This window comes from Athene noctua, chromosome 3, assembly GCF_965140245.1.
Source record: "Athene noctua chromosome 3, bAthNoc1.hap1.1, whole genome shotgun sequence".
NCBI lineage: Eukaryota > Metazoa > Chordata > Aves > Strigiformes > Strigidae > Athene > Athene noctua.
The window spans coordinates 8105992-8120584 of record NC_134039.1 but is presented as its reverse complement, the minus strand read 5'-3'; the positions used below and the strand labels follow the sequence as shown (position 1 = coordinate 8120584).

General features: G+C 42.7%; 1 protein-coding gene across 1 annotated transcript in view; it reads left to right on the top strand.

Annotated features, from left to right (window-relative positions):
• The first annotated feature begins 504 nt into the window (after positions 1–504).
• Positions 505–14593, top strand: part of RIMKLB (ribosomal modification protein rimK like family member B) — a 46310-nt gene continuing 32221 nt past the window's right edge. Inside the window, exons 1-3 of the mRNA XM_074901877.1 lie at positions 505–624; positions 1595–2107; positions 8353–8573. Of these exons, the coding sequence (XP_074757978.1) occupies positions 8399–8573 (175 nt within the window). The 5' untranslated portion in view covers positions 505–624; positions 1595–2107; positions 8353–8398. The remainder of the gene's footprint in view (positions 625–1594; positions 2108–8352; positions 8574–14593) is intronic.

The following is a 14593-nucleotide window of genomic DNA, read 5'->3' as shown; positions in this document are numbered from 1 at the left end:
GCGCGCGGAGCGTCAGGCGCCGTTACCGCCGCCGCGTCAGTCAGGCGGCGGGAGCGAGCGCGGGAGGCGGCGGCGGGGGGCGGGGGTCTCGGTGAGGGAACAGCCGGCCTCCGCCGCGGGGAGGAGGGACACCGAGGAGGAGGCGGCGGCGGGGGGACGGGGCTGAGCGGAGCGTCGTGTCGCGCCGCCCGCTCCCCTTTAGGACCGCGCCGCCGGCGGGGAGGAAGGGGCGAGTCTCCCCGGAGCCTTCATCGCCCCGCGGCCTCCCTTCCTGGGCCCGGTGCCGGAGGGGCGGGGAGGGGGCTCTGTGCGTGTGTCTGTGCGTGTGGGGCCGCCGTCGGGGCGCGCGGGCCCCCGCGGGTTCCCTCAGGCTCGGCGGTGCCCGGGGGCGGGTGAGATGTCGGGCTGAGCGGGTGCGAGCCCGGGGGTGGGGTCCGCCGTGCCCAGGGAGGAGGAGGAGGAGGAGGAGGAGGAGGAGGGTGGAAGGAGGGGAGGCGGGGGGTTGGGACCGTCCCCTCAGCCGTCCCGCCCCGCCGCCGCGCTGCGCCCATGGTGATTGTGCGTCCCCGAGCTGCCGGCGCCTTCCCGCCGCGCCCGCGCGGGCCGGCCAGCCGGGGCGCCCAGGTGGGTGGCGGCCGCGGCCGCTCGGTGACGGGGGGGGGGACCGGGGAGGCTCCGCGCCGCTTCTGCCGGGCGGCGGCGGCCTCGCAGCCGCGGGGTCCGCGGGCGGGTCGCGCTCCCGCCGCCTCCCGCCTTGCTTGCTTGGCGCCGGCGTGGTCACACGCGTTCGTGGGTGCAGGCGGCCCTGAGAAACGAGAGGGGGGGAACCGCTCCCGTGCGCGCCTGTGTGAAAAATCCGCCGCTTGTGGGGGGCAGTTTTTCACGTGATGTAGGGGGGGGGTGTGCCTGCCGTTGAGTCTTCCACAAGGAAATCTTTCAGTTAGGTTTCTTCTCCTCTTTTGTTTTCTGATGTTTAAAGAGCTAATTGGTGACTTCACCGCCTAGGCTCTACCGGGGGCTCCGTTTTCAAAGTGTGCGACTGTTTTAACTCCATCATCTAAGCAGGCACCCTCTAGACATGTTGTTTTGGGGCTTTTCTGGTCACCGTTTATAAATGGCTGGTTATTTTCTGTGGCAGAGCGGGGTCTAACGCATAGCGATCTATACCTCTGACCTGAGACATACTTTTCTTCAGTCTCCTCATCTGAATTCTAAATGTTATTCTGGGGGAGGGGTTTAAAGACTCGCACAAATAAATAGGAATAGTTTTTGTAGGTTTTAAAACTCCGTTTCTTCCTACGTTCATGTGTGGACACAGATTCATCTTTCATTTGAATTCACATTGTTCATTAAAGGAGCAAACTGCTGCTTTTTTTATTTTTCACCCCTTAAAATGGGTTGCTGTGGTAGTGGATTCCTGTAAATTATTTAAGGTTGCACATTTACCCTAACTGTGTTTACCCCTTCTTTTTCTTTCGGCTTTACTTACTGTCTTGTACAGTTCCTTTTCTTCCGTTGGGATTTAGTTTATTAGATACCTTTATATGTTTGTTTATGGCTAATAGGGATGTTTCTCCTTTTTTTTTCTCCCTAGGTGTTGGTGACTTCAGAGTCGTTTAGGGGTTTAGTTCTGAGGAAGTAGAGACCCGAGGATTGAGCTTATTTTACATAGAAAGCTACAGCTCTTCACCAGTACTCTTTTTCCTCCTTCCCATCCCTCCTCCCCCGTAGGGGAGGACAATTTGGGAATTATTTTAACAGTCATTTACTCCCCCTTTCCCCCCTCAGAAATCTACCTTAGTCCCTGAGGCATCCGCTAGACATTGCCCGTTATAGGACCAGGAGAACGTTATCCTCACCATCATCCCTTGCTTGTTTGGGGAGCTTCAGTAGTACCCTTCCCTCCTTTGGAGCGCAGTGCCTAGAGGCATCCAGAAGACTTCCTTGCCACCCTTTTTGGTTAGTAGAGAATCCAGGAAAAGGGGTACCTAGCGAGACACGTGACCTCCTTAAGGGAGCCAGAACTGAAGCAGCACTTGGCAAGCTGAAGGAAGCACCCATCTTTGGTGTCTTTTTCGTCTTCCACTCCTTCCTCCCCAAATTTCTGGTAAGTCCCTTCAGCCCATTCATTCATTCATCCAGTGCATGTTTCCCTTCCCCCACGCCAGGCGCTGGGAGAGGCACGCACGGAGACAGCGAGTGGGGTGGGGGAAGGGAGGAGGGAAAACTGGCTGTGTACACACGGATCGGGGGCGAGAGGGGGGTGTCGGACCACGCTGCGGGGGGCCTGGGCAGAGGTGCAAGGACCTCTCTTCGGGAAAGTGGCTGGTGTGGGAGGAAAGGGGTGTTCTGTTTGCACGGGCGTGCGTGCACACACAGGCTGGGGGTGAAAAAGCTTGTTGTAGGAAAAAAAGACGAAGGCCAAAGTAAGAAAGCTAGCTGCTGCTGACCAGTATCGGGCTAGTGTTGCAGGGAGGGAAGAGAATGGATTATTCACTGGAGATCAGGAGCTGGGGTGTGTGAATGAGGAATGTTACCACCTACTTGCAAGCCTGAACGCAGCGGAGGAAAGACGGGGGAGGGGGGGTGTGGATGTCAGCCTTTTAGAGGCAATTGTGCCTGGAAGGATTGCTGCTAGCGTCTTTTAACATCACTCAGTGCAAAGGTGGGGACCGACAGTTGAAAGCCATCGCAGGGAGTGCACTTGCCCGTCTGCGGGGGTGGGGGGTTGTACTGGGAATGAATGGGAACGATTAATGTATTCCCATATCCTTTGAGTGTTGCAGTCTACAAATCTCACAGGCAGAAAGAGGTGAATACCGTGAGAGGCTTTGAGAGGTGTGCTTGGGGTTCACCTGTCTGCAGTGACTTTAAATTCTGTGATGCATGTGTAGAGGGCGGATGGTAATGCAGCAGCACTGGACAGATTGCGCTGCAGCTGCTCAATATATCATATAAAATGCATTTAAAGAAATACTTTATTTTTTCAGATTCTTCAATTTTTAAAAATGTGTTCTTTCCAGAGATTCTCAAACAGTTACGTGACAGTCGTAGGAAAACTAGTCTCTGGTAGGTAAGGGAGGAATTTTTCTTGAGGTTGTCCTTAAGCATCACCATGAAGCAGCAGTGTCAGGAATGAGTTGGTTTACCTTGGATTTATTTTTTCTAAAGCAATTTTAAAAAGTGGTTCAAGACGACGGTTTTTATCTCTGTATATATCGCCATGGGTTATATCAATCATCCATACATATTTCCTAAAGATTTTCTTTAGATGAGCATCATTCTGGTATCTTTGTGTGGTAAAGAATTATTTGTGCTTTATACTTGAAACAGCTGTGAACTGTTTTCAGACCTGCTCTCCCTGTGATACAGAAAGATGTGCTGTTCCAAATATTGCTCTTCTCATTCAGATGAGACGGACTTGCATGACAGCATGTGATAGATCATATGCCGGGTCATAACGCTGGATGACCCTTCCTTTGCTGTTTAACCGGTCTGCTACCTAAGATTGACTTTCTAATTCAGATCTGCCTGGAGGTATCTCCAGCAGGAGATAACTTACAAGCATCCGCCAACTGTTCTCAGGTCTTCAGTGTCTTGAGGTGTGTCCTCCAAAATAGCATTCTAGAAACTGCTGTAATGATAGAGACAATTGGTTTATTGGAAGTGTCTACTCAGTTTCAAGCCTTCGCTAATTTACTATAAAAAGGAAAGCAAAATACTGTTTTCAACTTGAATAACAAGCACTGTTCTGGAAACAAGAATTAAGGGATATTCATTAATGATAAACGTGGAGGTGCACTGTTACTCACACTGAGGTGAGTGCTTGGAGCTACATTTTTCCTTAGTTTTCCATTTCCCATGGCAGTCATGGCTGCCAGTCTCTTTGCTCTTTCCTGCTCACCTCCATGAGATTTTTATTATTATCTAAGCTGTAGGGATTAAACATGTCTAGAGGTGTGCTAAAAGTAGGATTAGGTTTTACCTCTCTATTAACTGTTGAAATCCGTGGAGTTGTGTTAGCTGCTGTAACTGAGGCCGAGTCTGAGCCAAGGTCTAAAAAAGAGGTGATTCTGGGAGGGGCTCATGGTAATAATTGTCCATTAACTTGTTTCCCAGATCCCACTACAGTCAGTGGGAGTGTGCTACAATATCAGATCACAAGTCGAGCAGCTGAGATAGCTAGATCCCATTGATTCCTAATGCTACAAATCATCTGGGATTCCATTTGTCATTCACATAGGGAAGAAACAACCTAGTCTTTGTAATTTACAAAGACATTAAGTAGTTGCTTTCTGAATAGAAGGGATATGGAATGATCTTCTTGCGTACTTGCTAGCTTTTATGTTACACATTTATCAATACTACGTAAATGAATTAGTATCTCCTAGTAGCTGGTTTCTTGTTTCAGCTTAGGGAAAAATAGATCACAATTAAAAAAAAAAAAAAAAAAGACTAGCCTGTTTTTCTCCTGGTTTTGGGTGTTTGAGACAGGACAAGGAGTAAGTGGATGGATGGAGACCTGGAGGCAGTTCTTTAAGGCCCTCTCTGTGAAGAGAAGACCCCTTCAAGGGAGAAAGAGCTGTCTTCAGAGAAGGTGACAGATCTCTCTAGACAGATGATCTGATTGGCTGAATTCCCTGTTACGTTAATAAAACATACTCGCATATGATGTAAAGCAGAAAAGTAGCCCAGTGAATGCTTTTGTCAGAAGAGCTACTGAAGGCGTATTGCAGATTCAAGGAATGCAGGAGGAAATATCATTGCATGTGATGGGGAGGAAGCTGCCATGTGAATGCCAGAATAAAGCCTGGCTTAAGCAGTACAAGGATGCCACAGCTCAAAGTTGAGGTGAACGTTCCGTTCCCTCTATAAATTGCTAAGAATCTGTTCCACACAGCGTCTTTCTGAAGCAGATGCAGTAGTGTCTGCTTGGCTGGTGTGACACAGTTTGATTTTTATCATAGAACTTTGATGCCACCCTCTTACCTCTCCCAGTCTGTTTTATGCAGTCAAGTTTATGATGATTTTTTCCTTTTCATAAATCTATTAAATAGTTATTGAATGATTGCACTTACATTGACCACAGTAGCTTTGAGTGAAAACTGCGTTTCAGCTGGTCATCTTGAAGACATTTAAACATCTGCTTTTCCCCTTATCTATACTTATTTCGCAATAGATTGTCTCGTGGATTAGGAAGTATTCCATGCACACCCAGCATTGTCTTTTAGATTGAAATGGGTGGAGTTGGTTTTCAGGGAATACTTCTGGAAATCCATATCCAACTTGAGAGTTTAAGGCTCTTGTGCATCTGACTGCAAGACAAGCTTTCCTCCTACAGACCATTTTCTTGAGGATGTGGGAGGGATTGTTAAGATGTTTGGGTTAATGGGGTAAATTGCAGGTTTTGTGTTCTGTGAGACTTCTTACACAATCAAAATAGAGATTATAAGGAGAGGCTGAAACTGATAAGTAGATTCTGTTTTTAGGAGCAGAATGTTAGTGTGAAAAGGATATTTCTCCACCTGGAAAAAAAAATGTGGTATTGGCATAGAGGCCAAGGAACTGATAGTTAGGGTTACTAGTTTCTGCCTCTGACGCTGGCTTGCAGCTTGATCTAAAGTGAGTTTCTTAATTTTGACCTCCAGATTTGAGGTTGTTAACTGCTTGCCTGGTGATGAGATGTGAGCCTTTGTATATATATTTATAAAACTTCTAGGATTTAGAGGAAATGAAACACAATATTAGTACCCATACGCAAGGCATTTTGATATGCCTGCTAGTTTAATGGGCTAATTGAAATATCTGGATGGCTCTTCTTGGTGATGCTGTAGCTCCTTTCAAAAATAGAAGAAAGATGGAGGAAAGAAAAGGATATATACTTTTTTTCCTTTCTTCTTCAACCCTTTGCTGATTTTAAGAAAGAAAGTGCTGAAATGGCAGTTGGGGAGAGATGATGGCACAGCCTCTGCAGATTTAAGGGGGTGGAGGTGGGGCCATGTAGAAAAGAGATTTGAGAAAAATGGGAGTAGATCCCTCTTGGCAAAGAAATCAAGGGTTAGTAGCAAGCAAAAATGGGGAGAAGGCTGCTGGAGAGAAAATACTTGTTTCTTTGTACCAGTGTTAGAGCCGGTACTGAGGGGAGGGGGACCTAACCCCCCAAAAAAAGAAAACAAGAAGAACCCCACCAAAACCCCATCCCACACAGGATGAACATCTGTAAATCTGTAATGGCTTCTATTTGTTTTTAAATTAGTGTATTGTTTAATGTACTCGATGTTCTATAGCTGTTTTTTAAAATGAGATAGGCTCGCCTTTTGGTAGAGCTGCTTTTCACAAGAGAGGCGGTAGGTGGGGCTGTTTGGTCTCCCCGGTCATTTGTGCAAATAGCAGAAATAAAGGTAAATTGACAAGAAAAGCCTTCTGAACTATGCCGAAGCAGTGCCATTTCTGAAAAATATAGCTTGTCCCAATTCTTAGCTGAGGAGTTTGTCCCAGGAAGTTTTCTGTAAACTATCGTGTAAATAAATCCATTTTTGAGAGAGCCGAAAGTGGGTCAGGATCTGACGGTTGTCGGCCGTTGCAAGCCCAAGCCTCATCTTGCCCTTTTCACTTCCACCTGCTCTAAAGAAAAAAGGGCTTCTTTGACACATCAAAAGATATTCTTTACAACTTCCCATACCCATTTTCCTGCAGGGAGCAAACACTCCTTTTCCTTCTTTACCTTGAGCATCTTGACTGCTCTCAAGGGCAGGTCTGCATCTGTGACTGCCTTTCCCTGGCTTCTGCTTTCTTTCAGTCTGTTAGTATGAAGGAATTTAATCCTTGGCTTTATTGTTGCTCTTCATTTACCGAAGCAACAGGGGGAAAAAAAAAGTCACAGTCTTTGCTTGTTGTCATTATGCTTCTCAGTATCAGGAATAAAAATGGTCACTTAAAGTTTTATCTTGTTAAGAAAAAGCCATACTAGTAGAAAAAACTCTTTTAAAATTTAAATAAAATCAGCTTTTTCTTATACTTGTTCAAACCTTTTGTCCCCAAACCTACTGCATAAACTAAAATTCTTTGTAATATTAAATGCAAGCAGTTGTATACATACGGCCTTTCTGCATTTACATTTTCTGCTGACACCAGGTCCTGTCATTAGGACTACCAGGCAACAGTCCTGTTTCTATCCCAGAGTTCAATTCTGTTTGAAACTCATGTAAGCTATATTGGTGAAAACAATGGTTTCTACCTCTTTATTTTAATAAGAAAGTTTAAAATGTGTCACAGAAAACAGCTCTGTTTTTCTCCGGAATTCTTTTTCCCTACACCATGCTGCTGCTTGTTTTTCTTGAGTGTAAATGAGTAGTCCCTTAACGTACCTGTAATTGTTTCACAGCTTTTAAAATATTTTAGTATATAGTCAAAAATAGTCCCAGGTCCTCTGAAATGGAGCAGTACCTTGCTGTTATGACTTCTAAACATTGAAATTCCTTGTTTTGAAACGTGTTTTTTTTTTTTTTTTTCTGGTTTTGGTGCTCAATTCATTAGTGTTGTTTATGAGCAAAAGTGTGGGTTTTTTTGTTTTTTTTGTTTCTTTTTTTTTAAATGTGGTGCAAGAAGGGGCTAGCACTGAGATTCAAACCTTGATTTTGCTTTAGGTTGTATGTACTCGTGTTTGGTATTCTTAACCTTTTGTGACTGCTTCTTGTTCCATTGGTTTTTCCATTAATATGTTCTTGATAATACTGAATATATTTCACAGTAGATGTGAAGTATTTGTAAGAACAAATTAGTCTTGAAATACTTATGTGAAAAGTTCTGTTTTAATGGATTTCTTGCTTTCTGCTGGACTGCTTTTTTAACATAAAGAATTTGGCACACACTGTTGTCTTCCATATATGGTGGAAAGGGATGCATCAAGTCTGTCACCAGTGTTTTAGCAGTACCTATGAGGGGGTCTGAGTTATTTCCCATTGTAAAGAATTAATCATGATGTTGAAATTCTAGCCTGCAGGGATGGCCATTCAAAATGTTTTCAGTCCTCAGCATGCCTCCTAAGTACTGTCAAGAAAGAGGGATGCTACTACCAGTACTAGTAGTTATGTCAAGTGTGTGCTTCTTGTGAATGAAACTAGGATGAGGACCAAGACCTGATTTTTCACATTTACATTCCATTGAATGTAAAGGGATTTGTTTCTGTTGTTACTTCAGTTGCAGATTAGGTGTAGACATTGTTTTCCCACTTGGAATTTGCACTCCATTGGAAAGGACTGACTTGCGCAAAGGGAGTAGACTTGGTACAGTGGGGAACATGAAGATAGGAGCCTATGTACTCTAACAAGTGTCATCTTCTCCACCATCTAGAAGTTCCATTGAAGGGAAACCTTGAAGGTTGCGAGACAAGCCCAAGATGTGCAGTTCAGTTGCTCCCAGGCTGTGGTTCTTAACAGACCGTCGCATCAGAGAAGATTACCCTCAGCAGGAGATCCTGAGAGCGCTGAAGGCCAAGTGCTGCGAAGAGGAGCTAGATTTCCGGGCCTTGGTGATGGATGAAGTGGTGCTGACCATTGAGGATGGAAACCTTGGTGAGAATGAGCTAAGCCTGGGAATGTGCTGAAAGGGTACTTGGAAAAAGATTGTAAAATGGAGCATCTGTACTCTTAAATAATGAATTCCATGTGTGCCAGACAACCATACATCATCTAAATAATATAGATGTATGTGATAACACATTCTTTAGCATTTATTGTGATAATAAAATATAATTGTTAACTTTGCTAATTCATATTAGAACTATCTTTGCCTTCCCTGTAGAAGAGAGAGGAGGATGGTTTTAGTTTGTTGATTCCAGGATAAGGACTATAGAATCTCTGAGTTAAGAAATTAGAGTTTAATTTTTGCATAGGCACTTGAAGTTTATGGGTCACATTTAAGAGTTTCAGGGGGACTTTTTTCTTCTGTTTGTGTTCTGACTCCAAGACAGCAAGCACATTTTAAGTAAACTAAAAGGAATTTTCAGGAGTTTGGACCATAGAAATTGTCATGGAGCTAGAGGTAATAATGTGACATAACTAAAGCATGTTGCTGTATGGATATGAAGTTATGTATATGCCAAAAAAGAACGGCGCTGAAAAGCTAAGTGTGTGCATCAGAATAACTTGAACTGTTACTACGACTTGCAGTGTTTAAATTGTAAGATTCTTGTTACGTTTTCCTATTAGCTGTTTTTTTTCCTGTGGCAATTAAAAAGGAAAAGCAGGTTGTTAAGGTATGTTAGAAATGTTAAGTAAAAGTATTCTTTAGCTAGTAAGTTTATATTATAGGAAGAATGTTAATACCACCAATGTCAAGATGTGTAACACTTACTGTTATAATATTTTAAAAACTTTTTAATTTGAATTTCCTAAAGGAAGGAGTCTGCAGTCTTGTTTTGTACCTTTACCTCTTCTGTTTCTCTTCCCCATATATCAGTCAAAAAAAAAAAAAAAAAGCACTGGATATCCAGGGAAGAATTACATTTCTGAAAGTTGTATTAGAATATTTCTGTGTGAGAAGAGAATATAAAAGTATCCTCAGCCCTGAAAAAGAGGCTGCCATGTGATCTTACACCTTGTTCCTTATGGAGGAATCTCTGTAGGAGGGAAATCTGAAAACTGACTCTGGGGAAGAACTTTGGTCAGAATTTGTACCTTACTGTAGCATAAATCAAGCATAAAACAAATGCATGGGAAAACAGAATTTTTGATTCTGCTTTTACTAAACTTTGATTTAGATATTTTTGTCTTTATTTTGAGGTGTCTGATTTTTATCAGAGACGTGAAATTCTGTAGGATGTCTTCAAATCAAGGCACTTTGTCAGAAAGTCTGGACATCTTACTTCTCTGAGCATGCTGTCCTTCGGACAGTGTGTTCTGCAAAGGCAGCCATCCTGGACTGCAGCTGCAGCCTCTAAGATGCATAATTGGCCCTTCAGCATATCAGCATTGTTTTTATGTTTTGGTGATGTTTTCTTCTTTCCTGTCTTCTGCCTGTTTTTAGGGAATTAAATATGGCAAGCATGAATTGTGGCCTTTCTGCTCTCTTCCATTTAATGTCTCCTAATGCTGCATCTATCACAAGAAGAAAAGATAAAGTATGCAAGTTGGAAAACTAATACTGAAGAATGTGTGGTAGAAGAATGAGAAAAATTAAGGAAATGACTAGAAAGAATGCAAAAAAAATTTATTTTTATACAAAGTGTTCATTCAAAACTATGTAAATAACTGACCTTTGAAAAGGGGTGAAGTAAAAATGCTGAAAGATTGCAGATAGAAAATTCCTTATAAATAATCTGGACTGGCTAATTGTGATTATTTATTTATTTATTTATTTATTGAGGGAGGTGTGTGTGTGTGTGACAGTTGTCTTATACCAAACAATTCTTCCCCTTGGAGAAAGATGCAAAATCTTCCCTCTTAATTTTCCAGTTTTCTTTTTCCTAGTGCTTTGCCACATTTTGATATAGATTTCTGGTGGAGGATACAAGCAAAACTTTAGTTTCATTTTTCTTGTTAAAGTCCTCGGCCTAGCAAAAGGTGCCCTGGAACAAAATCCAGGAGGTAATGCATTCTGTACGTTTTTTGTTATCTACTGTTGTGTGATGGGTTCAGGTTAAGCAAAATTTTGTACAGCATAGAGGAGTTGATGAAGAGAATGTGGATAATAACCTGGTTTTGCTTCCAGTTCTCCTGTTACTTGTGTTGAAAGCTTAGCAATACAGGGCTGAGACAGTGATAGGTGGTATCAGAGGAAGTAATAGTTAGGGTTTCACGTACTCACTGTTATGATTAGACCTCTTTTTTTCTCCTTTAAAGCCTAGACAATTTCTTAAGTAAATGGTTAAAAGAATGTTAACTTTACAAAGACAAGTTGGAAATTACAGGGTGCTATTTAAACCTTCATATCACCTTCAGAAATGCCACATACGTAATCATAATACTTAACTTTGTGGACTTGCTGACTGTCAGGAGCATGGCTGAAGACTTCAGAGACCAAAAATTCAGCATAAGATGTTAAAAAAACTTGAAATTAATTTACCTCACAGAGGTAGAGTGGAAAAGACACTTTTAAATTTAGGAAAATTGAGCAGAACAATGGGACACAGGCCCATTTTCAGTTTTGATACTTCCACCAATTGTGTGGTGTGTACCTTGACAGTAAAGCACATCGAAAATATCACTGAAGCCCAGAGCCAAAGGCAGACGTGGAAAACTTTGGTGTTGCTGAGACTCTTAGAAAATCTGTGTATGTCAGAGAATATTAAGATTTGTTGCATACCTGACATGGCCAAAGGGAGAGGGAGGGGTAGGGTTGTTGCACTCCGTGGACACAATAGTAGTGACTCTTTGGGGCATTACTGTGCTGTACTGGAGGGCTGGATGGGAAGTGTGGCTGGATTCCCAGGCAAGCCAACAGTGTGGCCCCAGCAGTTCCCTGCTGGTGACTTCTATTCTGCAGCTGGAACTTGAGGTGACCCAGCATCCCAAGCACCCCTCCTTGCCCTAGTATTACTGGCCACACGATGAACTGCATGCAGTTAGGTGCTTCAACACAGCATGAGTCCAAAAATGATTGTGAATACAGGTTAAGAAATGTAGAATTAAAGCTTTTCCTTTAAGTTTAGAAGGAAACTCTTAACCTGATTTGTGCTTAAACTGTTTTGGAAGTCGTTTAAGTTCAACACATAGTTTTTGAAAATAAGTATGGTTTATGCCTTATTTGAATAAGTGGCTGCTTACCCGAGCTGTGCATTCCTGTTTCCTTTGCACTTTGGCAGTAGTACTCTGTAGATCTCCAAGGCAAAAGCTGAGTTAAAATAGGTGGAAAAGTCCAACTGCATAGATCAGGGAATATTTTTGAGCTTCTTTGGTGGGCTGAAATGGTTACTGAATCAGACATGCACAACATTGGTGCTCAGGAATGGACAGAAATGCATGTATGGAAAAAAGCGGAGGGTAATATTGCAGCTGTTCTGATTTAAACTGGCTCAGACTATGGTGTGGCTGTAGTCTAAGTTTCTTAAGAGCTAAATTCTTGGAGCTAAACCAGTCTAGTTGTGTGGAATGGAGCAGCCGTGTTCCTCTTGTCCCTCTCCAGCCTTACTGTTGCTGCTTGCCTTGTACAAGGACTTCATGTCTCTCTTGGCTTGCTATCACGCTAATCTAATTCAAAAAAAGGTTAACCAAATTCTCTGCTTGTTTGCAGGATCTGGCGTTTGTGTGAGTTGAGTTGGCTAATCCAGTGGAACATTAACTCCACCCAAATAATTAACGATTTTCTGTTGGAATAGCATTCTGCATCAACCCACTTTGTGGTCATGCGTTTGCCAGCTCTGGTACAGGAGAGCAGGGGAGAATGGGGTTGCTCTTTTAGGGTACGGCTCCTATTTATGTTGATTTAGTTGTACCTTCAAGGCATATTTTAAAACAGGAATTCTCTTATGGTTGGGGTGCTTGATAGTGTCAGCTTTGGGATTTTTTTGTGTGTGGCTGTTTCTTTGAAGAATCTGGTATTTACTGCTGTAAGGAAAGCACTGGGTTATGAAATGAAATGGCTAGTTGCCTAAATTAGTTTGGCAAGTCCTATATTCATTTGAAATATATAGCAGGTAATTTAACAAAACTCTGCATGATGTTTTCAATTGCACATCTGAAGTCTTAACAGTGAGTCCTGTTAAAACGTGTAATTTTAAACTATTTATCTAAGTTTTCTAGTGCAGTGATAAAATGGGGTGGGGGAATTTGAAACTAGGCAAATTAAAGCTTGTGAGCAGGAGTGTTGGGGGTGGGATGTGGGTATAGGTGGAGGAAGCATAAGCATGGTATGAGACCTAGTGGACAGAAGGCAAAAGGTAATTCATTGGTTGTCTCCTCTTTCTAAGCAGAGCACTCCGTTTCTTCTCACCCATGTCTAGGACTTGGCAGTAATCATCCCCACAGACTACACACCATAGCTGTAGGGAAACACAGTTCAAAAACTGCTTGTTGGTGAAGAAAGTGCTAGGGAAATTTGGATCCTTCCTTTGTTAAAGTTACATACAAGATTATCTTCATTCAAATCCTTTGCTACCAGGATAGCAGAAGTTGGAGAATACTGAGCCAGCAACTTACCAATTCCTTTACTGTAGGTTTTTGGAGTCTCTGTATTTTCTGATACTGTCCTGTGAAGGAAAATAGTTTTAAGGAAAGTTGCTTTTGTGAACTTTCAACTACTAGAGATGCTGCAGTGAGTTGGAGTGTCCTAAAGCATAAAACATAAAGCAGAGGGTGAACTTTTCCTAACACTTTCTCAACTTTTCCTTTGGGAATGTAAAAGCCAGTGATTAGCCTAGGTAAGGAATAAAAAGGACAAAATAGTAATCTGTTCTTGGACAACAATATTTTGCGCATGGTCAGCTGCTTTTTCTCGAATCCGATGACCTCTGGGAACCAATCTCTTCATTTGTTCTGCAGAGGAAGTATTTAGAAGACAGATTCTTTTAACTTGGTAAAGGTTGCTTGTGTGCTAGTTTAGGCGTCGAGGTTTCCTGTGTGGACCTGAAATTTGCAATATTAGTCACTATTTTATTTAAGTCTTTAATCTCGTAAAATCTGATTTTGTTTCATTGTGATCTGTCCTTCATTTCTAATTTGGTCTGAACTACTAACAAATAGCTGTAATACTTGATTACAGTAAAAGTAAAAGTAAAAATACTTTTTTTTCTTCCTCACACTGGGGTAGATAGCATTGGAAATAAACATGGAAGAATTGGGACAGTTGAAAAAATTCTGTAAAGTATAGAAAGCTGGGGAAGAAAGGGTTAGGTTGGATAAAAAATTCCTGTGTTTTCAGTGTAATGGTAAGAAAAGCACTTTATCAGCTAGATCTGTCATGAGAGGGTTTTCTGCATCTACAAAACAGTTGCAATACCAAAATACCAAAACGTTAATATTTTAAAATCATCTTTGTCACCTAAAGACTGCCTTCTATCACGCGGTAGGGAACATTATCACTTCTTTTTCTTGCTTTTCAGCAGTCCCCTGTCATTTGTTAGTCCAGCAGTGCACCTTCCTGTAAGAGTGTGTCCTGCAGTGTGCAGCAGTGGCTCTGGGAGTGGTGGAGCAGAGGCAAGTGGCCTTGGCAAGGTGCCTTGTTGAGCACTGCAGAGTTGGCCTGTTTCCTGCTACTAACAACAGTCAGAGCAGCCATTGCTTCCTCTGCAGAGTTGGGAAATTGGTTTGTAACTCAGTAGTGAGAACTGGAGAACAAACTGCATTGTGTGCAAAGGACTGGAAAGTGGTAAGACATGAAGTGGATTTTGTGGTGTTGAAAGTGCTGGGCTCAGAACCACTTGAAACTGTTTGGGATGTTCTTTAACTGGAGAAGCTGATCACTTGCCAGTCTGATTGGTGTTAGACCTTCCTGAGCTATAGGTGTTAGTAGTAGGCAGTTACGAACTTCGTAGAGGGGATTCTAGAATGCTGGCTGTGTTTAGGGGTGAGTGACTATGTGACCACCCCAACATTAGATACTTCAGACAAATAACATCTCTAGTAGAAAAAACAGCAATTCAAACATTTGTTTTAGT